This window comes from Oncorhynchus gorbuscha, unplaced genomic scaffold (genome assembly GCF_021184085.1).
Source record: "Oncorhynchus gorbuscha isolate QuinsamMale2020 ecotype Even-year unplaced genomic scaffold, OgorEven_v1.0 Un_scaffold_1783, whole genome shotgun sequence".
Classification (NCBI taxonomy): domain Eukaryota; kingdom Metazoa; phylum Chordata; class Actinopteri; order Salmoniformes; family Salmonidae; genus Oncorhynchus; species Oncorhynchus gorbuscha.
In genome coordinates, this window is record NW_025746465.1 from 58,756 (window position 1) to 81,410 (window position 22,655).

The 22,655-nt window shown below is 45.1% G+C and overlaps 1 protein-coding gene and 1 pseudogene across 1 annotated transcript; one reads left to right on the top strand and one right to left on the bottom strand.

Annotated features, from left to right (window-relative positions):
* Positions 1-75: 75 nt before the first annotated feature.
* Positions 76-14,468, top strand: LOC124024204 (ankyrin-3-like). Its single transcript, XM_046338203.1, has 6 exons — positions 76-134; positions 1,240-1,314; positions 2,197-2,328; positions 5,573-5,653; positions 11,709-12,522; positions 14,186-14,468. Exons 2-6 carry the CDS (start codon positions 1,275-1,277, stop codon positions 14,466-14,468), a joined length of 1,350 nt encoding a protein of 449 aa, XP_046194159.1. The 5' UTR covers positions 76-134; positions 1,240-1,274.
* A 2,341-nt stretch (positions 14,469-16,809) lies between these two features.
* On the bottom strand, positions 16,810-19,205 carry LOC124024205 (annotated as a pseudogene).
* Between the last annotated feature and the right edge of the window lie 3,450 nt (positions 19,206-22,655).

Below are 22,655 nucleotides of genomic sequence, written 5' to 3' on the forward strand. Positions count from 1 at the left end.
AGCAGGCCTGCAGAGAGAAGACGAGAAGGAGATGGAAGGAGGAGAGGAGGAGCAGTAGGCCGGCTGCAGGAAAGGAGAAGGATTGCAGTCAGGTTGCAGGGTCCAACATGGCCAACATCATGGAGACCAAGCCTGTAAAACGTTACACTTCTTGATCTTTAGTGCATGAGCTGTTGTGATTGGCTGTGATGTGACTTAACTGCAGCTGTCATTCTGTCATCTCTGTGTCCTGTCCAACCAGACTTAGGAGATGTATTAACTGTCCAACCAGACTTAGGAGATGTATGAACTGTCCAACCAGACTTAGGAGATGTATGAACTGTCCAACCAGACTTAGGAGATGTATGAACTGTCAGACACTGCCAGACTTAGGAGATGTAGGAACTGTCCAACCAGACTTAGGAGATGTATGAACTGTCCAACCAGACTTAGGAGATGTATGAACTGTCCAACCAGACTTAGGAGATGTATGAACTGTCCAACCAGACTTAGGAGATGTATGAACTGTCCAACCAGACTTAGGAGATGTATGAACTGTCCAACCAGACTTAGGAGATGTATGAACTGTCCGACCAGACTTAGGAGATGTATGAACTGTCCAACCAGACTTAGGAGATGTATTAACTGTCCGACCAGATTCAGGAAGAAAAGTAGGAAACAGTAGTCAGGTGCTGCAGCATGATAGTGACCAGAGCACTGTACAGACGAGTAGTCTGTGGCTCGTGTAGAGCTGTGCTGAGTCTGTATCAGTATAGCAGAATAGCAGTATCAGACAGGTGACCGTGGTCCAGTCTCCTCCAGCGTACACAGGTTACTGGCATGTCTCCTTTCATTTCACTCTGAAACACGTTTGGCCTTGAACACCAAGCTCCACACTATAGAGCTAGTGACATGTGAATCGGGGTGGTTTTGTTTCTGTGATGGTTTGATTGCCTGGTAGACTGGCTGGTTACCTGCCTAACACCCACTCAACAACAGATACTAGTCTGCTACTGGAACTGTCTATGTGCCTTTGTCTTGCCATTGGATCCTCATAATTCTACCTGTTACTATCTGGCTTCTGATTTGGAATGGTGCAGCCAAGTACTCCAAAATGTAGAGCGTTTACTATGATCTTACTATCCAGAGACCTCTGAAATTGATGAGGAGAATTTGGCCAGAAAAAGGTATGTTATGTTCCTCATAAATACACAGTGATGAGATGATAACATGGTGCTGTCTGCCCCTCATCCCCACCAGGCCCTCAGAGCCCCTGTGAGAGGACTGACCTGCGGATGGCCATAGTGGCAGATCACCTGGGTCTGAGCTGGACTGGTAAGAACACAGTAGCATGTCTCCCCCTGGAGGACAGCAGTAGAATGGCAGTCTCTCTTATACTGCAGTGACATAACGTACCAGCCACACACACTATTACCCCACACACTGACTGGAGATGGCTAGAATACATCAGAGATTTCAGATTGTGACACCATACTGTTCCCGTTGATGACTGAGCTGGGTAGGACTTCATCTGTGTAGTCTGTTCCATCTAGAGATTACTGTCATTTTTATCAGGAGGGAAAGGCAGTGTCATGGCAGTGTGCCCAGCTCCCCTCCCTGCCTGCACTGCGGCATTACGTACATATCTGTCTGGGGGAGAGTCCCCTCCCCTCCTGCACTGCGGCATTACGTACATATCTGTCTGGGGGAGAGGAGGGGAGGAAAGAGAGGAGGGGAGGAAAGAGAGGAGGAGAGGATAGCAAAGGAAACAAAGACAGGAGGGGGAAGGAGAGGAGGGGAGGAAAGAGAGGAGGGGAGGAAAGAGAGGAGGGGAGGAAAGAGAGGAGGGGGGGAAAGAGAGGAGGAGAGGATAGCAAAGGAAACAAAGACAGGAGGGGGAAGGAGAGGAGGGGAGGAAAGAGAGGAGGGGAGAATAGCAAAAACAAAGACAGGAGGGGGAAGGAGAGGAGGGGAGGAAAGAGAGGAGGGGAGGATAGCAAAGGAAACAAAGACAGGAGGGGGAAGGAGAGAGGGGAGGAAAGAGAGGAGGGGAGGTAAAGAAAAGGAAATGAAGACATGAGAGGAGGGGGAGAGAACAGGGAGGAGAGGAGGGGGAGAGAACAGGGAGGAGAGGAGGGGGAGAGAACAGGGAGGAGAGGAGGGGAGAGAACAGGGAGGAGAGGAGTCTAATCCATATTTAATGTGTTTCTGTTTCAGAGCTTGCCAGGGAAATGGATTTCTCCGTAGATGAGATCAATCACATCCGTGTGGATAACCCCAACTCTCTGACCACTCAGAGTTTCATGCTTTTAAAGAAATGGGTTAGCAGAGATGGTAAAAATGCCACAAGTAGGTATCCCATTTCCTCCCTGAATTGAAGGCTTGTTTTATGTAACTAGTCACTACTGAAAACAGTAGCACCGCACAGGGCACTACACAGAGCTGTCTCAGGTCATTACACAGAGCTGTCTCAGGTCATTACACAGAGCTGTCTCAGGTCATTACACAGAGCTGTCTCAGGTCATTACACAGAGCTGTCTCAGGTCATTACACAGAGCTGTCTCAGGTCATTACACAGAGCTGTCTCAGGTCATTACACAGAGCTGTCTCAGGTCATTACACAGAGCTTTCTCAGGTCATTACACAGAGCTGTCTCAGGTCATTACACAGAGCTGTCTCAGGTCATTACACAGAGCTGTCTCAGGTCATTACACAGAGCTGTCTCAGGTCATTACACAGAGCTGTCTCAGGTCATTACTCTACACAGAGCTGTCTCAGGTCATTACACAGAGCTGTCTCAGGTCATTACTCTACACAGAGCTGTCTCAGGTCATTACACAGAGCTGTCTCTCTACACAGAGCTGTCTCAGGTCATTACACAGAGCTGTCTCAGGTCATTACACAGAGCTGTCTCAGGTCATTACTCTACACAGCTGAGTCATTACACAGAGCTGTCTCAGGTCACTCTACACAGAGCTGTCTCAGGTCATTACACAGAGCTGTCTCAGGTCATTACTCTACACAGAGCTGTCTCAGGTCATTAGCTGTCTCAGGTCATTACACAGAGCTGTCTCAGGTCATTACTCTACACAGAGCTGTCTCAGGTCATTACTCTACACAGAGCTGTCTCAGGTTACTCTACACAGAGCTGTCTCAGGTCATTACTCTACACAGAGCTGTCTCAGGTCATTACACTACACAGAGCTGTCTCAGGTCATTACTCTACACAGAGCTGTCTCAGGTCATTACTCTACACAGAGCTGTCTCAGGTCAGTACTCTACACAGAGGTGTCTCAGGTCATTAGCTGTCAGAGCTGTGTCTCAGGTCATTACTCTACACAGAGCTGTCTCAGGTCATTACACAGAGCTGTCTCAGGTCTACTCTACACAGAGCTGTCTCAGGTCAGTACTCTACACAGAGGTGTCTCAGGTCATTACACAGAGCTGTCTCAAGTCATTACTCTACACAGAGCTGTCTCAGGTCATTACTCTACACAGAGCTGTCTCAGGTCAGAGAACCAGCCCTGTCTGACTGTAGAGAACCAGCCCTGTCTGACTGTAGAGAACCAGCCCTGTCTGACTGTAGAGAACCAGCCCTGTCTGACTATAGATAACCAGCCCTGTCTGACTGTAGAGAACCAGCCCTGTCTGACTATAGAGAACCATCCCTGTCTGACTGTAGAGAACCAGCCCTGTCTGACTGTAGAGAACCATCCCTGTCTGACTGTAGAGAACCAGCCCTGTCTGACTATAGAGAACCATCCCTGTCTGACTGTAGAGAACCAGCCCTGTCTGACTGTAGAGAACCAGCCCTGTCTGACTGTAGAGAACTAGCCCTGTCTGACTGTAGAACGTGGGTAGGCTGTAATAGTGTTGTTTTGTTTAGAACGTGGGTAGGATGTAATAGTGTTGTTTTGTTTTGTTTAGAACGTGGGTAGGATGTAATAGTGTTGTTTTGTTTAGAACGTGGGTAGGATGTAATAGTGTTGTTTTGTTTAGAATGTGGGTAGGCTGTAATAGTGTTGTTTTGTTTAGAACGTGGGTAGGATGTAATAGTGTTGTTTTGTTTAGAACGTGGGTAGGCTGTAATAGTGTTGTTTTGTTTAGAACGTGGGTAGGATGTAATAGTGTTGTTTTGTTTAGAACGTGGGTAGGATGTAATAGTGTTGTTTTGTTTTGTTTAGAACGTGGGTAGGATGTAATAGTGTTGTTTTGTTTAGAACGTGGGTAGGATGTAATAGTGTTGTTTTGTTTAGAATGTGGGTAGGCTGTAATAGTGTTGTTTTGTTTAGAACGTGGGTAGGATGTAATAGTGTTGTTTTGTTTTGTTTAGAACGTGGGTAGGATGTAATAGTGTTGTTTTGTTTAGAATGTGGGTAGGATGTAATAGTGTTGTTTTGTTTAGAATGTGGGTAGGCTGTAATAGTGTTGTTTTGAATGTGGGTAGGCTGTAATAGTGTTGTTTTGTTTTGAATGTGGGTAGGCTGTAATAGTGTTGTTTTGTTTAGAACATGGGTAGGATGTAATAGTGTTGTTTTGTTTAGAACGTGGGTAGAATTTAATAGTGTTGTTTTGTTTTGAATGTGGGTAGGCTGTAATAGTGTTGTTTTGTTTAGAATGTGGGTAGGATGTAATAGTGTTGTTTTGTTTTGAATGTGGGTAGGGGGTAATAGTGTTGTTTTGTTTTGAATGTGGGTAGGCTGTAATAGTGTTGTTTTGTTTTGTTTAGAATGTGGGTAGGATGTAATAGTGTTGTTTTGTTTAGAACGTGGGTAGGATGTAATAGTGTTGTTTTGTTTAGAATGTGGGTAGGCTGTAATAGTGTTGTTTTGTTTAGAACGTGGGTAGGATGTAATAGTGTTGTTTTGTTTTGTTTAGAACGTGGGTAGGATGTAATAGTGTTGTTTTGTTTAGAATGTGGGTAGGATGTAATAGTGTTGTTTTGTTTAGAACGTGGGTAGGCTGTAATAGTGTTGTTTTGTTTAGAATGTGGGTAGGCTGTAATAGTGTTGTTTTGAATTTAGGCTGAATAGTGTTGTTTTGTTTTGAATGTGGGTAGGCTGTAATAGTGTTGTTTTGTTTAGAACATGGGTAGGATGTAATAGTGTTGTTTTGTTTAGAACGTGGGTAGAATTTAATAGTGTTGTTTTGTTTTGAATGTGGGTAGGCTGTAATAGTGTTGTTTTGTTTAGAATGTGGGTAGGATGTAATAGTGTTGTTTTGTTTTGAATGTGGGTAGGGGGTAATAGTGTTGTTTTGTTTTGAATGTGGGTAGGCTGTAATAGTGTTGTTTTGTTTAGAATGTGGGTAGGATGTAATAGTGTTGTTTTGTTTAGAACATGGGTAGGATGTAATAGTGTTGTTTTGTTTAGAACGTGGGTAGAATGTAACAGTGTTGTTTTGTTTAGAACGTGGGTAGGATGTTGTTTTGTTTTGTTTAGAATGTGGGTAGGATATAATAGTGTTGTTTTGTTTAGAATGTGGGTAGGATGTGATAGTGTTGTTTTGTTTAGAACGTGGGTAGGATGTAACAGTGTTGTGTATTGCTGTATGTAGTGTATTAACCAGTTTGCCTGTTTCTGTCTCACTTTAGCGGATTCCCTTACAGAGGTCCTGACTAAGATCAATCGGATGGATATTGTGACATTGCTGGAAGGGCCAATATTTGACTATGGTAACATTTCAGGCACAAGATGTTTTGCTGATGATAACGCAGTTTTCCTGGATCAGTGTGATGGTAAAGTTTAGCCCCATCTAGCTGAACTCTGTCTCTCTCTTTACCTCTCCTTCTTACAGAACCAGCCAGTCTAAACTAGTCGAACGTAGAGCCAATCTAGGCTAAATGAGTCGAACGTAGAGCCAATCTGGCTAAACGAGTCAAACGTAGAGCCAATCAGGCTAAACGAGTCAAACGTAGAGCCAATCAGGCTAAACAAGTCAAACGTAGAGCCAATCTAGCTAAACTAGTCGAACGTAGAGCCAATCAGGCTAAACGAGTCGAACGTAGAGCCAATCAGGCTAAACGAGTCGAACGTAGAGCCAATCTAGGTAAACTAGTCGAACGTAGAGCCAATCTAGGTAAACTAGTCGAACGTAGAGCCAATCTAGGTAAACTAGTCGAACGTAGAGCCAATCTAGGTAAACTAGTCGAACGTAGAGCCAATCGGGCTAAACTAGTCGAACGTAGAGCCAATCTAGCTAAACTAGTCGAACGTAGAGCCATTCAGGCTAAACGAGTCAAACGTAGAGCCATTCAGGCTAAACGAGTCAAACGTAGAGCCAATCAGGCTAAACGAGTCAAACGTAGAGCCAATCAGGCTAAATGAGTCAAACGTAGAGCCAACCTGGCTAAACGAGTCAAACGTAGAGCCAACCTGGCTAAACGAGTCGAATGTAGAGCCAATCAGGCTAAACGAGTCGAACGTAGAGCCAACCTGGCTAAACGAGTCGAACGTAGAGCCAACCTGGCTAAACGAGTCGAACGTAGAGCCAACCTGGCTAAACGAGTCGAACGTAGAGCCAACCTGGCTAAACGAGTCGAACGTAGAGCCAACCTGGCTAAACGAGTCAAACGTAGAACCAACCTGGCTAAAAGTCCTAGACCAACCTGGCTAAACTAGTCAAACGTAGAACCAATCTGAACATTATGATGACAAATTAGATGTTGATTTTATATTTATATTTTATATGCCCCTTGAAATCAATCAACACTGATACTTTTCAAACGTTGCCGTGTGTTAACCCTGTCAGGGGGCATTACAACTCTACTACTGTATGTGTGACTGTATTTTATGTTGTGTACAGTATAAAATATCATGCTACTTAACAAGCCTCTGAGGAATCACAACTAACCTATCTGATCTATGTTCTTAATTTGACCATGAGAGCAATGTTTATTTCATTCAGTTGGGTTAAAGATTTGGTTGGTATTTTGTTCTATAATAGTTATGGTGTGATTGAAAAAAATACAGTAATGTTTAACACACTACATTTGTCACATTTCTCGCCAAATAATATTTTATTCACAATTTGATTGTCAAGTACATGAAAATATTATTATGTTAACCAATTTATATGGCAAATGGTTCCTGTCTGTTGTGGTGTGTTGTGGTACTAACCCTCTCCTGTTCTGTTAGATAGCGGTGTGTTGTGGTACTAACCCTCTCCTGTTCTGTTAGATAGCGGTGTGTTGTGGTACTAACCCTCTCCTGTTCTGTTAGATAGCGGTGTGTTGTGGTACTAACCCTCTCCTGTTCTGTTAGATAGCGGTGTGTTGTGGTACTAACCCTCTCCTGTTCTGTTAGATAGCGGTGTGTTGTGGTACTAACCCTCTCCTGTTCTGTTAGATAGCGGTGTGTTGTGGTACTAACCCTCTCCTGTTCTGTTAGATAGCGGTGTGTTGTGGTACTAACCCTCTCCTGTTCTGTTAGATAGCGGTGTGTTGTGGTACTAACCCTCTCCTGTTCTGTTAGATAGCGGTGTGTTTGGTAACCTCTCCTGTTCTAGCTTTAACCCTCTCCTGTTCTGTTAGATAGCGCTGCTTGTGTTGTTACTAACCCTCTCCTGTTCTGTTAGATAGTGTGTTGTGGTACTAACCCTCTCCTGTTGTGGTACTAACCCTCTCCTCTGTTAGATCGGTGTGTTGTGCTACTAACCCTCTCCTGTTCTGTTAGATAGCGGTGTGTTGTGGCTAACCCTCTCCTGTTCTGTTGTGTGTTGTGGTACTAACCCTCTCCTGTTCTGTTAGATAGCGGTGTGTTGTGGTACTAACCCTCTCCTGTTCTGTTAGTCTAGCGGTGTGTTATGGTACTGCTAACGTTTCTGTTCTGACAGCATGACTGTGGCTTTAAGGGACCTCTGCTTGTTATAGGGCTGTTAGAGCTGCTTAGGCCATTAGTTAGTACCTCTGGTTTCTCTGAGCCTTCCTACCCTGCAGTTATCTTGCTTCTAACTCTGCTGAACCAGACCACCTAAGCCCTTCCTGCTAACCTGCTACCTAAAAAAAAAAAAAAAAAAAAATGCCCCTCCCTCCCTGCTGACACCCTCAGCTGTGCTCTCACCCTCCATCCAACATACTGTACCTAACTGGACTGTTGGCAGCTCTGCTACAGCCTTGTGTGGCTGCTCCCTCAGTCTTAGTAGTTCTGCTAGTAACACTAGGCTAACAACGCTAAGCTAGCAATGCTAGGCTAATGTGAAGCTAACAATGCTAGCTGTTCTGGCTGTAGCGCTCTTCCTCAACTGCAGCTACATAAACAGAAGTTACAGTCACATTTTCATCCACTAATTTTCATTCACTTTCAACCAAGTCTTGTCTGACTAACATTTTGTTTGTCTTTTAATCTGTCCATAGGACCTTACAGTAGTATCTGATAGTTTCTGATCTGTCCATAGGACCTTACAGTAGTATCTGATCTGTCCATAGGACCTTACAGTAGTATCTGATCTGTCCATAGGACCTTACAGTAGTATCTGATAGTTCCTGATCTGTCCATAGGACCTTACAGTAGTATCTGATAGTTCCTGATCTGTCCATAGGACCTTACAGTAGTATCTGATAGTTCCTGATCTGTCCATAGGACCTTACAGTAGTATCTGATCAGTCCATAGGACCTTACAGTAGTATCTGATCTGTCCATAGGACCTTACAGTAGTATCTGATAGTTTCTGATCTGTCCATAGGACCTTACAGTAGTATCTGATAGTTCCTGATCTGTCCATAGGACCTTACAGTAGTATCTGATAGTTTCTGATCTGTCCATAGGACCTTACAGTAGTATCTGATCTGTTAGGACCTTACTAGTATCTGTCCATAGGACCTTACAGTAGTATCTGATAGGTTACCTGATCTGTCCATAGGACCTTACAGTAGTATCTGATTGTTCCTGATCTGTCCATAGGACCTTACAGTAGTATCTGATCTGTCCATAAGACCTTACAGTAGTATCTGATAGTTTCTGATCTGTCCATAGGACCTTACAGTAGTATCTGTTAGTTCCTGATCTGTCCATAGGACATCTTTGATAGTTCTAAATGTTCCTGATCTGTCCATCACCTATATATTGTAGGAACTACAGGTCCTATGTAGTAGGCCCCGCCCCTATATATTGTATGTATATAGGAACTACAGGTCTATATGTAGTCCCTCCTTAGGCCCCCCCCTATATATTAGGTATGTATATAGGAACTACAGGTCTATAAGTAGTCCTCCTTAGGCCCCGCCCCTATATATTAGGTATGTATATAGGAATACATATATGTAGTCCCTCCTTAGGCCCCGCCCCCTATATATTAGGTATGTATATAGGAACTACAGGTCTATATGTAGTCCTCCTTAGGGCCCCCTATATATTAGGTAGAACTACAGGTCTATATGTAGTCCCTCCTTAGGCCCCGCCCCCTATATATTAGGTATGTATATAGGAACTACAGGTCTATATGTAGTAGTCCCTATATTATGTATATTGGAACTACAGGTCTATATGTAGTCCCTCCTTAGGCCCCCCCCCCTATATATTAGGAATGTATAGGAACTACAGGTCTATATGTCCCTAGCCCCCTATATTAGGAATGTGTAAAGGAACTACAGGTCTATATGTAGTCCCTCCTTAGGCCCGCCCCCTATATATTAGGTATGTATATAGGAACTACAGGTCTATATGTAGTCCCTCCTTAGGCCCCCTATATATTAGGTATGTATATAGGAACTACAGGTCTATATGTAGTCCCTCCTTAGCCCCGCCCCCTATATATTAGGTATGTATATAGGAACTACAGGTCTATATGTAGTCCCTCCTTAGGCCCCCCCCCTATATATTAGGTATGTATATAGGAACTACAGGTCTATATGTAGTCCCTCCTTAGGCCCCGCCCCCTATATATTAGGTATGTATATAGGAACTACAGGTCTATATGTAGTCCCTCCTTAGGCCCCGCCCCCTATATATTAGGTATGTATATAGGAACTACAGGTCTATATGTAGTCCCTCCTTAGGCCCCCCCCCCCCCTATATATTAGGAATGTGTAAAGGAACTACAGGTCTATATGTAGTCCCTCATTAGGCCCCGCCCCCTATATATTAGGTATGTATATAGGAACTACAGGTCTATATGTAGTCCCTCCTTAGGCCCCGCCCCCTATATATTAGGTATGTATATAGGAACTACAGGTCTATATGTAGTCCCTCCTTAGGCCCCGCCCCCTATATATTAGGTATGTATATAGGAACTACAGGTCTATATGTAGTCCCTCCTTAGGCCCCGCCCCCTATATATTAGGAATGTGTAAAGGAACTACAGGTCTATATGTAGTCCCTCCTTAGGTCCCCCGCCCCCTATATATTAGGAATGTGTATATATGAACTACAGGTCTATATGTAGTCCCTCCTTAGGCCCCGCCCCCCCCTATATATATTAGGTATGTATATAGGAACTACAGGTCTATATGTAGTCCCTCCTTAGGCCCCGCCCCCTATATATTAGGTATGTATATAGGAACTACAGGTCTATATGTAGTCCCTCCTTAGGCCCCGCCCCCCTATATATTAGGTATGTATATAGGAACTACAGGTCTATATGTAGTTCCTCCTTAGGCCCTATATGTAGTCCTCCTAGGCCCCGCCCCCTATATATTAGGTATGTATATAGTAACTACAGGTCTATATGTAGTCCCTCGTTAGGCCCCGCCCCCTATATATTAGGTATGTATATAGTAACTACAGGTCTATATGTAGTCACTCCTTAGGCCCCGAACTACAGGTCCCCCCTATATATTAGGAATGTGTAAAGGAACTACAGGTCTATATGTAGTCCCTCATTAGGCCCCGCCCCCCTATATATTAGGAATGTGTAAAGGAACTACAGGTCTATATGTAGTCCCTCATTAGGCCCCGCCCCCCCCTATATATTAGGTATGTATATAGGAACTACAGGTCTATATGTAGTCCCTCCTATATATTAGGTATAGGCCCCGCCCCCCCTATATATTAGGTATGTATATTGGAACTACAGGTCTATATGTAGTCCCTCATTAGGAACCCTATATGTAGTCCCGCCCCCCTATATATTAGGTATGTATATAGGAACTACAGGTCTATATGTAGTCCCTCATTAGGCCCCGCCCCCTATATATTAGGTATGTATATAGGAACTACAGGTCTATATGTAGTCCCTCATTAGGCCCCGCCCCCCCTATATATTAGGTATGTATATAGGAACTACAGGTCTATATGTAGTCCCTCATTAGGCCCCGCCCCCCTATATATTAGGTATGTATATTGGAACTACAGGTCTATATGTAGTCCCTCCTTAGGCCCCGCCCCCCTATATATTAGGTATGTATATTGGAACTACAGGTCTATATGTAGTTCCTTATTTTTCACTGCTCATCCTCTGTACTTACATATCCATGTGATTAACATCACAGATTACTTGTTGACTAAACTCATTATCAAGTCATATCCAGGCCTGTATTCCAACAGGCCATTTGCAGATGAGCCATGTAAAGAACTGCTAGCTACCTGCTACCTGCTAGGCTGAATGCTAACAGCTTGCCTGTCTGTTATAAGAGTATAAGTCAGTGATTATCTGCAGGCGGCAGTATTATATGAACAGCACTCCTTCCTTCCTCCTTCCTTCCTCCATCCTCCTTCCTCCTGTACATGCTGAGTGTCTTCATGTTGTTGTGTCCCTCCATCTCAGCTCCACTGTGTTGTGGTTATCTCATCCAGGTTCCAGCAGCATCCAGCTGGAGCTTCAGACCCCCACAGGTTTGATCTGTCAGCCCCCCACCCCGCTAAGCAGCGACCACTTCTTTGACGAGGACGCTGGCCTAGACTCCCCCTCTAGAACGCCCACTAGACCATGTGACTTGTCACTCACCCAGACCACCAGCACCCCAGGCCCCGCCTCCCATGCTCAATCACCCACAATGGTGGTAGAGGAAGACACCTCTGGACCTCTAGACTCCCGGGGAGCCGGGAAGGGCGCCGGGGAGGGTGCCGGGGAAGGCGGGGGGCCTAAAGTGACCTCCACTGAAGATGACACAGGTGTTAGCAGAGAGTCAGTGGCCTCATACAAGCCCCATAACAGGGAGGCAGGGCTGAGAGAGGAGGCTGAGCAGGATATTGACATGGGGATGCTGATACATCAGATTGATCTTCCTCAGGGGGTGGTCAGGGAGGATGAGTGGTTGGCTGGAGCCAGAGGAGACCCATCAGAGACCCTAGGCTTTAGGCCTGCCCTGGGGGGAGAGGGGGTAGAGGGTGGTGTGTCTGGTCCTCCCGGGGAAGAGAAGGAGGAGGGGGAGTTGAGTGAGGAGAAGTTAAAGTCTCTGTTGGAGGAGATGGGGCTGGAGGAAGGCTCGGAGGATGAGGAGATGACGGAGGAAAGGATAAACGCCATCTTGTCTCAGGTTCAGCAGGCAGACAAAGATGTGATGTCATCACCTGCAGGTTGGCATAGTGAGACGTCCAGTGTGAACGTGGAGCCCCCGACACCTGGCCGCAGTCTGAGTGCTGAGGGTCACGACCTCCAGGACACCAGGTAGGATCTCATATTATTATTCAACATTAATAATGTTGTATATACAGTATAGGCTACATCCATGTTATTATACAACAGGCAGAACTTTACTCTGAAGAACATTCCCTCTTCGTCATCTCAGTCATGACAGCATTATTTTGGTCTCTTTAAAGTCTGTTTATATGTGGTGAAACCCAAGACATACACTACATCACCAGAAGTATGTGGACCTTTCAGATGACTGGTTTCACTATTTCAGCCACACCTGCTGACAGGTGGATAACATCAGCACACAGCCATGCAATCTCCATAGACAAACATTGCAAATAAAATGGCTTGTACTGGCTCAGTGACTTTCAACGTAACACCGACATAGGATGCCACCTTTCCAACAAGTCAGTTCGTCAAAAATGTTTCCTTCTAGCTCTGCCCTGGTCAACTGTAAGTGCTGATATTGGGGAGTGGAAATATCTAGGAACAACAATGGCTCAGCCATGAAGTGGAAGGCCACTCAAGCTTAGAGAAGGGGACTGCCAAGTGCTGAAGGGCGTAGTGCGTAAAAATCGTCTGTCCTCAGTTGCAACACTCACTACCGAGTTCCAAACTGCCTCTTGAAGCAATATCAGCACAATAACTGTTTGTCGGGAGCTTCATGAAATGGGGTTCATGGCCTAGAAGCCGCACTCAAGCCTAAGATCACCATGCGCGATGCCAAGCGTTGGCTGGAGTGGTGTAAAGCTCTCCGCTATTGGACTCTCAATGGTGGAAACGCGTTCTCTGGAGTGATGAATCACACTTCACCATCTGGGAGTCCGACTGACAAATCTGGTTTTGGCGGATGCCAGGAGAACGCTACCTACCCCAATGCATAGTGCCAACTGTAAAGTTTGGTGGATGAGGAATAATGGTTCATGGTTCGTTCCCCTTATTTCCAGTGAACAGAGATCTTAATGCTACAGCATTCAATGACATTCTAGATGATTCTGTGCTTCCAACGTTGTGGCAACAGTTTGGGGAACGTCCTTTCCTGTTTCAGCATGACAATGCCCCTGTGCACAAAGTGAGGTCTATACAGAAATGGTTTGTTGAGACCAGTGTGGAAGAACTTGACTGGCTGCACAGAGCCCTGACTTCAACCCCATAGAACACCTTTGGGATGAATTGAAACGCCGACTGCGAGCCAGGCCCTGCATAAATGTTCCAACATCTAGTGGAAGGCCTTCCCAGAAGAGTGGAGGCTGTTATAGCAGCAAAGGGAGGACCAACTGGAATGAGATGTTTGACGAGCAGGTGTCCACATACGTTTTGTCATGTAGTGTATTTCCACATTGCATGGACAATGTTTTTCTAATTCTAATAGTAATCTCCCCGGCCCTCCCTCTCCCACCCTCCCCCTCCTCCTCTCTTCCCCTTCCTCTCTCCTCCCCTGTCTCCCCACCTCCTCCTCTGCCCTCCCTCTCTCTCCCTCCCTCCCTCTCTCTCTTCCCTTTCCCCTCTCCTTCCCCACCCTCCCCCTCTTCTCTCTCTCTTCCCCTTCCTCCCCCTCCTCTCTTCCCCTTCCTCTCTCCTCCCCCTGTCTCCCCTCCCCTCCCCCTCGCCCTCCCCTCTCTTCTCTTCCCCTTCCTCCCCCCTCCTCTCTTCCCCTTCCTCTCTCCTCCCCCTGTCTCCCCTCCTCCTCCCCAAGCCCTGTGAATTCCCTGGACTCCCTGACGACATCACCTGTCCGACCAGCAGAGAAATCCAATGGAGACCACACTGACTTCCTGTCCCAGCCCGGGTCACATCCAGAGGCCCAGGGTTCATCCAACGGGGTGAAGGGTCATGGCCAGGTCGAGGACGAGGGAAGGGCGTCAGCGTCACAAGGAGGGCAGGAAGAGGGAAGCAGAAGGACTCTGGAAGAGGACAGCACAGCAGGACCAAGCAGCAAGGAGCAGCAGCAGGACTCTGGGAGGGAGGAGTCCAGGTAGGTCACAGCACAAAGTCCAGGTAACTCTACACATCAGGACTCTGCTGTTAGTCCAGGTAACTCTACACATCATGACTCTGCTGTTAGTCCAGGTAACTCTACACATCATGACTCTGCTGTTAGTCCAGGTAACTCTACACATCATGACTCTGCTGTTAGTCCAGGTAACTCTACACATCATGACTCTGCTGTTAGTCCAGGTAACTCTACACATCATGACTCTGCTGTTAGTCCAGGTAACTCTACACATCATGACTCTGCTGTTAGTCCAGGTAACTCTACACATCATGACTCTGCTGACATCATGACTCTGCTGTTAGTCCAGGTAACTCTACACATCATGACTCTGCTGTTAGTCCAGGTAACTCTACACATCATGACTCATGTGCTGTTAGTCCAGGTAACTCTACACACACTCTGCTGTTAGTCCAGGTAACTCTACACATCATGACTCTGCTGTTAGTCCAGGTAACTCTACACATCATGACTCTGCTGTTAGTCCAGGTAACTCTACACATCATGACTCTGCTGTTAGTCCAGGTAATGACTCTGCTGTTAGTCCAGGTAACTCTACACATCATGACTCTGCTGTTAGTCCAGGTAACTCTACACATCATGACTCTGCTGTTAGTCCAGGTAACTCTACACATCATGACTCTGTGCTGTTAGTCCAGGTAACTCTACACATCAGGACTCTGCTGTTAGTCCAGGTAACTCTACACATCATGACTCTGCTGTTAGTCCAGGTAACTCTACACATCATGACTCTGCTGTTAGTCCAGGTAACTCTACACATCATGACTCTGCTGTTAGTCCAGGTAACTCTACACATCATGACTCTGCTGTTAGTCCAGGTAACTCTACACATCATGACTCTGCTGTTAGTCCAGGTAACTCTACACATCATGACTCTGCTGTTAGTCCAGGTAACTCTACACATCATGACTCTGTGCTGTTAGACTCTGCTGGCTGTTCTTCTGACTCTTCTGTTAGTCAACTCTACACATCAGGACTCTGCTGTTAGTCCAGGTAACTGCATCTTCTTCACTTCTTCTACATGTCATGACTCTGCTGTTAGTCAGGTAACTCTACACATCATGACTCTGTCAGGATCTAAAAATCATCTTCTGTAACTCTTCACATCATGACTCAGGGCTGTTCAGGTAACTACACATCATGTGCTGTTAGTCAGGACTCTCTCATGACAGGGCTGTTCTGAACCATCATGTCTGTTAGTCAGGATCTATGACAGGTAAGCTGTAGTCTGAACTAGCTGGTGAAGACCATGTCAATGGATCAGGTGGATCTTCTACTTCTTGACTTTTAAGGGCTGTTCTGAACCACATGTCAGTCAGGATCTATGACAGGGCTGTTCTGAACCACATGTCAGTCAGGATCTATGACAGGGCTGTTCTGAACCACATGTCAGTCAGGATCTATGACAGGGCTGTTCTGAACCACATGTCAGTCAGGATCTATGACAGGGCTGTTCTGAACCACATGTCAGTCAGGATCTATGACAGGGCTGTTCTGAACCACATGTCAGTCAGGATCTATGACAGGGCTGTTCTGAACCACATGTCAGTCAGGATCTATGACAGGGCTGTTCTGAACCACATGTCAGTCAGGATCTATAGTTGTTACTGTGAAGTCAGAGCCCTAACCCTGCCTGGTTCATCAGGAGGGTGGTAGAGATAAGGAGACCAGCTCTGATGAGGAACGGACTGTCACCACCAAGGTGTACCGACGGAGGGTCATTCTGAAGGTACCTGGCCTGCTTGTGGCACTGAGTGGTGTGTTGCCCCAGTGAGGCCTGTGCTGTTATCAATGTGCTGTCTGTCTGTGTGGCCTGGGCCTGTCTGTCTGTCTGTGTGGCCTGGGCCTGTGTGGCCTGGGCCTGTGTGGCTTAGGCCTGTGTGGCCTGGGCCTGTCTGTCTGTGTGGCTTGGGCCTGTCTGTCTGTGTGGCCTGGGCCTGTCTGTCTGTGTGGCCTGGGCCTGTCTGTCTGTGTGGCCTGGGCCGGATGTGACAGTCAGGCTCTACAGGAACCTAGAGCTCTGCTGCCTTTCTGCTTGACCAGCTGTTCCCAACTAGCTGTAGCTACTGGCTGACTGGGTTGATCTGTTCACTGCTAGTTCTACTGTCCATGTGGTATTAGCTAGTGAATGACAGTAGCACTCACCAGCTCTGGAGACCTCGGCATGTTTTACATCCATCTACTTCCTAGCCTGTCTTCATTTTAACATCAAAGATTTGACAGGTTTCATATCACAGCAAGAATTCACACTCACAATTGTTCCAGATCATTCTATCATCACATCATTCTAATATACGTAGTTAAACTCAGTCTTTCATCATGGCTTGCATACTGTTGATGTTGGCTTGTGTTTTCAGTTCCATGTACAATGTTACCATCACCACCTGTGGTTTTCTCTGGATCCTTCTACGAAGTTAATCTTATGTGACATAGTCATTTAATGTTCTGTGTGTTTATTTGATGAGTGGTGGTATTAAAGGCTCATGTTGTGGCAGTGCTTTTTGCAAATGGAGCTTTGTGTTGCTATTGTCCCTAGGGCAGGTAAACTAACCTCAGGTAAACTAATGATGACAGGTAAACTAACATCAGGTAAACTAACCTCAGGTAAACTAACCTCAGGTAAACTAATGATGACAGGTAAACTAAACTCAGGTGAACTAAACTCAGGTAAACTAACCTCTGGTAAACTAATGATGACAGGTAAACTAACTTCAGGCAAACTAAACTCAGGTAAACTAAACTCAGGTAAACTAACCTCATGTAAACTAATGATGACAGGCAAACTAACATAAGGCAAACTAAACTCAGGTAAACTAAACGCAGGTAAACTAATGATGACAGGCAAACTAACATAAGGCAAACTAAACTCAGGTAAACTAAACGCAGGTAAACTAATGATGACAGGCAAACTAACATAAGGCAAACTAAACTCAGGTAAACTAACCTCAGGTAAACTAAACTCAGGTAAACTAATGATGACAGGTAAACTACCGTCAGGTAAACTAACCTCAGGTAAACTAACCTCCGGCAAAATAACCTCAGGTAAACTAAACTCAGGTAAACTAACGTCAGGCAAACTAACCTCAGGTAAACTAATGATGACAGGTAAACTACCGTCAGGTAAACTAACCTCAGGTAAACTAACCTCCGGCAAAATAACCTCAGGTAAACTAAACTCAGGTAAACTAACCTCAGGTAAACTAATGATGACCGGTAAACTAAACTCAGGTAAACTAACCTCAGGCAAACTAACCTCAGGTAAACTAAACTCAGGTAAACTAACATCAGGCAAAATAACCTCAGGTAAACTAATGATGACAGGTAAATTAACCTCAGGTAAACTAACGTCAGGTAAACTAACCTCAGGTAAACTAATGATGACAGGTAAATTAACGTCAGGCAAACTAACCTCAGGTAAACTAATGATGACAGGTAAATTAACCTCAGGTAAACTAATGATGACAGGCAAACTACCATCAGGTAAACTAACCTCAGGTAAACTAACCTCAGGTAAACTAATGATGACAGGTCAACTAACGTCAGGCAAACTACCATCAGGTAAACTAACCTCAGGTAAACTAATGATGACAGGCAAACTACCGTCAGGTAAATTAACCTCAGGTAAACTAATGATGACAGGCAAACTAAACTCAGATAAACTAACCTCAGGTAAACTAATGATGACAGGTCAACTAACGTCAGGCAAACTAACCTCAGGTAAACTAACCTCAGGTAAACTAACCTCATGTAAACTAACCTCAGGTAAACTAATGATGACAGGCAAACTACCGTCAGGTAAACTAACCTCAGGTAAACTAATGATGACAGGTCAACTAACGTCAGGCAAACTAAACTCATGTAAACTAACCTCAGGTAAACTAATGATGACAGGCAAACTCAGGCAAACTAAACTCAGGTAAACTAAACGCAGGTAAACTAACCTCAGGTAAACTAACCTCAGGTAAACTAAACTCAGGTAAACTAACATCAGGCAAAATAACCTCAGGTAAACAAACTCAGGTAAACTAACATCAGGCAAACTAACCTCAGGTAAACTAATGATGACAGGTAAACTACCGTCAGGTAAACTAACCTCAGGTAAACTAACCTCCGGCAAAATAACCTCAGGTAAACTAAACTCAGGTAAACTAACCTCAGGTAAACTAATGATGACCGGTAAACTAAACTCAGGTAAACTAACCTCAGGCAAACTAACCTCAGGTAAACTAACGTCAGGCAAACTAACCTCAGGTAAACTAACCTCAGGTAAACTAATGATGACAGGTAAATTAACCTCAGGTAAACTAACGTCAGGCAAACTAACCTCAGGTAAACTAATGATGACAGGTAAATTAACCTCAGGTAAACTAATGATGACAGGCAAAACCTCAGGTAAACTAATGATGAAAAATTAACCTCAGGTAAACTAATGATGACAGCAAACTAAACTCAGATAAACTAACCTCAGGTAAACTAATGATGACAGGTAAATCCTACCATATCATTCTCAGGGAGAACAGGCCAGAAACATCCCTGTGGAGTCAGTGACAGAAGAACAGTTCACAGACGAGGATGGAAACATAGTCACGCGAAAAGTAACTGCTGTACCCCCCTTCACTACACACCCCACACCCCTATTACATCATCACCCTGTCCTCTTCTGATATCACCTGAACATCTCCCCCATGCCCATCCTCCCCATCTCCAACCCCCATCCCCATTCCTCTGTCCTAACATGACTTTATACCCCTCCACTCCATAGGTCATCAGGAAAGTAGTACGTCGTATTGCTGCTACGGCAACTACTTTTACTGCTGCTACTACTGCTACTACAGAGGAGGTGAAAGCAGGTGGAGCAGTAGGAGAAGGAGAAGCAGGAGGAAGAGGAGAAGCAGCAGGAGGAGGAGGAGGCAGGAAGGAAAATAAGGGCAGGAAGAGAAACAAGCGCTCCCGAGGAGGCCCTAAGGCAGAGCAGGAGAGCTCTAAGGGTCAGAGGGGAAAGACTGAGGTTTGCTCCATGATCATAGAGTAGACTGAAGTGTGGTGTTGACACTAACGGTAGACTAGTAGTGGAGAGAGTTCCAACTAGACAGTAGACTAGTAGTGGAGAGAGTTCCAACTAGACAGTAGACTAGTAGTGGAGAGAGTTCCAACTAGACAGTAGACTAGTAGTGGAGAGAGTTCCAACTAGACAGTAGACTAGTAGTGGAGAGAGTTCAAACTAGACAGTAGACTAGTAGTGGAGAGAGTTCCAACTAGACAGTACAGTAGACTAGTAGTGGAGAGAGTTCCAACTAGACAGTAGACTAGTAGTGGAGAGAGTTCCAACTAGACGGTAGATTAGTAGTGGAGAGAGTTCCAACTAGACAGTAGACTAGTAGTGGAGAGAGTTCCAACTAGACGGTAGACTAGTAGTGGAGAGAGTTCCAACTAGACGGTAGACTAGTAGTGGAGAGAGTTCCAACTAGACGGTAGACTAGTAGTGGAGAGAGTTCCAACTAGACGGTAGACTAGTAGTGGAGAGAGTTCCAACTAGACGGTAGACTAGTAGTGGAGAGAGTTCCAACTAGACAGTAGACTAGTAGTGGAGAGAGTTCCAACTAGACAGTAGACTAGTAGTGGAGAGAGTTCCAACTAGACAGTAGACTAGTAGTGGAGAGAGTTCCAACTAGACAGTAGACTAGTAGTGGAGAGAGTTCCAACTAGACAGTAGACTAGTAGTGGAGAGAGTTCCAACTAGACAGTAGACTAGTAGTGGAGAGAGTTCCAACTAGACAGTAGACTAGTAGTGGAGAGAGTTCCAACTAGACAGTAGACTAGTAGTGGAGAGAGTTCCAACTAGACAGTAGACTAGTAGTGGAGAGAGTTCCAACTAGACAGTAGACTAGTAGTGGAGAGAGTTCCAACTAGACAGTAGACTAGTAGTGGAGAGAGTTCCAACTAGACAGTAGACTAGTAGTGGAGAGAGTTCCAACTAGACAGTAGACTAGTAGTGGAGAGAGTTCCAACTAGACAGTAGACTAGTAGTGGAGAGAGTTCCAACTAGACAGTAGACTAGTAGTGGAGAGAGTTCCAACTAGACAGTAGACTAGTAGTGGAGAGAGTTCCAACTAGACAGTAGACTAGTAGTGGAGAGAGTTCCAACTAGACAGTAGACTAGTAGTGGAGAGAGTTCCAACTAGACAGTAGACTAGTAGTGGAGAGAGTTCCAACTAGACAGTAGACTAGTAGTGGAGAGAGTTCCAACTAGACAGTAGACTAGTAGTGGAGAGAGTTCCAACTAGACAGTAGACTAGTAGTGGAGAGAGTTCCAACTAGACAGTAGACTAGTAGTGGAGAGAGTTCCAACTAGACAGTAGACTAGTAGTGGAGAGAGTTCCAACTAGACAGTAGACTAGTAGTGGAGAGAGTTCCAACTAGACAGTAGACTAGTAGTGGAGAGAGTTCCAACTAGACAGTAGACTAGTAGTGGAGAGAGTTCCAACAGACAGTAGACTAGTAGTGGAGAGAGTTCCAACTAGACAGTAGACTAGTAGTGGAGAGAGTTCCAACTAGACAGTAGACTAGTAGTGGAGAGAGTTCCAACTAGACAGTAGACTAGTAGTGGAGAGAGTTCCAACTAGACAGTAGACTAGTAGTGGAGAGAGTTCCAACTAGACAGTAGACTAGTAGTGGAGAGAGTTCCAACTAGACAGTAGACTAGTAGTGGAGAGAGTTCCAACTAGACAGTAGACTAGTAGTGGAGAGAGTTCCAACTAGACAGTAGACTAGTAGTGGAGAGAGTTCCAACTAGACAGTACAGTAGACTAGTAGTGGAGAGAGTTCCAACTAGACGGTAGACTAGTAGTGGAGAGAGTTCCAACTAGACAGTAGACTAGTAGTGGAGAGAGTTCCAACTAGACAGTAGACTAGTAGTGGAGAGAGTTCCAACTAGACAGTAGACTAGTAGTGGAGAGAGTTCAACTAGACAGTAGACTAGTAGTGGAGAGAGTTCCAACTAGACAGTAGACTAGGTAGACTAGTAGTGGAGAGAGTTCCAACTAGACGGTAGACTAGTAGTGGAGAGAGTTCCAACAGGGTAGACTAGTAGTGGAGAGAGTTCCAACTAGACAGTAGACTAGTAGTGGAGAGAGTTCCAACTAGACAGTAGACTAGTAGTGGAGAGAGTTCCAACTAGACAGTAGACTAGTAGTGGAGAGAGTTCCAACTAGACAGTAGACTAGTAGTGGAGAGAGTTCCAACTAGACGGTAGACTAGTAGTGGAGAGAGTTCCAACTAGACAGTAGACTAGTAGTGGAGAGAGTTCCAACTAGACAGTAGACTAGTAGTGGAGAGAGTTCCAACTAGACAGTAGACTAGTAGTGGAGAGAGTTCCAACTAGACAGTAGACTAGTAGTGGAGAGAGTTCCAACTAGACAGTAGACTAGTAGTGGAGAGAGTTCCAACTAGACAGTAGACTAGTAGTGGAGAGAGTTCCAACTAGACAGTAGACTAGTAGTGGAGAGAGTTCCAACTAGACAGTAGACTAGTAGTGGAGAGAGTTCCAACTAGACAGTAGACTAGTAGTGGAGAGAGTTCCAACTAGACAGTAGACTAGTAGTGGAGAGAGTTCCAACTAGACAGTAGACTAGTAGTGGAGAGAGTTCCAACTAGACAGTAGACTAGTAGTGGAGAGAGTTCCAACTAGACAGTAGACTAGTAGTGGAGAGAGTTCCAACTAGACAGTAGACTAGTAGTGGAGAGAGTTCCAACTAGACAGTACAGTAGACTAGTAGTGGAGAGAGTTCCAACTAGACGGTAGATTAGTAGTGGAGAGAGTTCCAACTAGACGGTAGACTAGTAGTGGAGAGAGTTCCAACTAGACAGTAGACTAGTAGTGGAGAGAGTTCCAACTAGACAGTAGACTAGTAGTGGAGAGAGTTCCAACTAGACAGTAGACTAGTAGTGGAGAGAGTTCCAACTAGACAGTAGACTAGTAGTGGAGAGAGTTCCAACTAGACAGTAGACTAGTAGTGGAGAGAGTTCCAAGTAGACTAGTAGTGGAGAGAGTTCCAACTAGACAGTAGACTAGTAGTGGAGAGAGTTCCAACTAGACAGTAGACTAGTAGTGGAGAGAGTTCCAACTAGACAGTAGACTAGTAGTGGAGAGAGT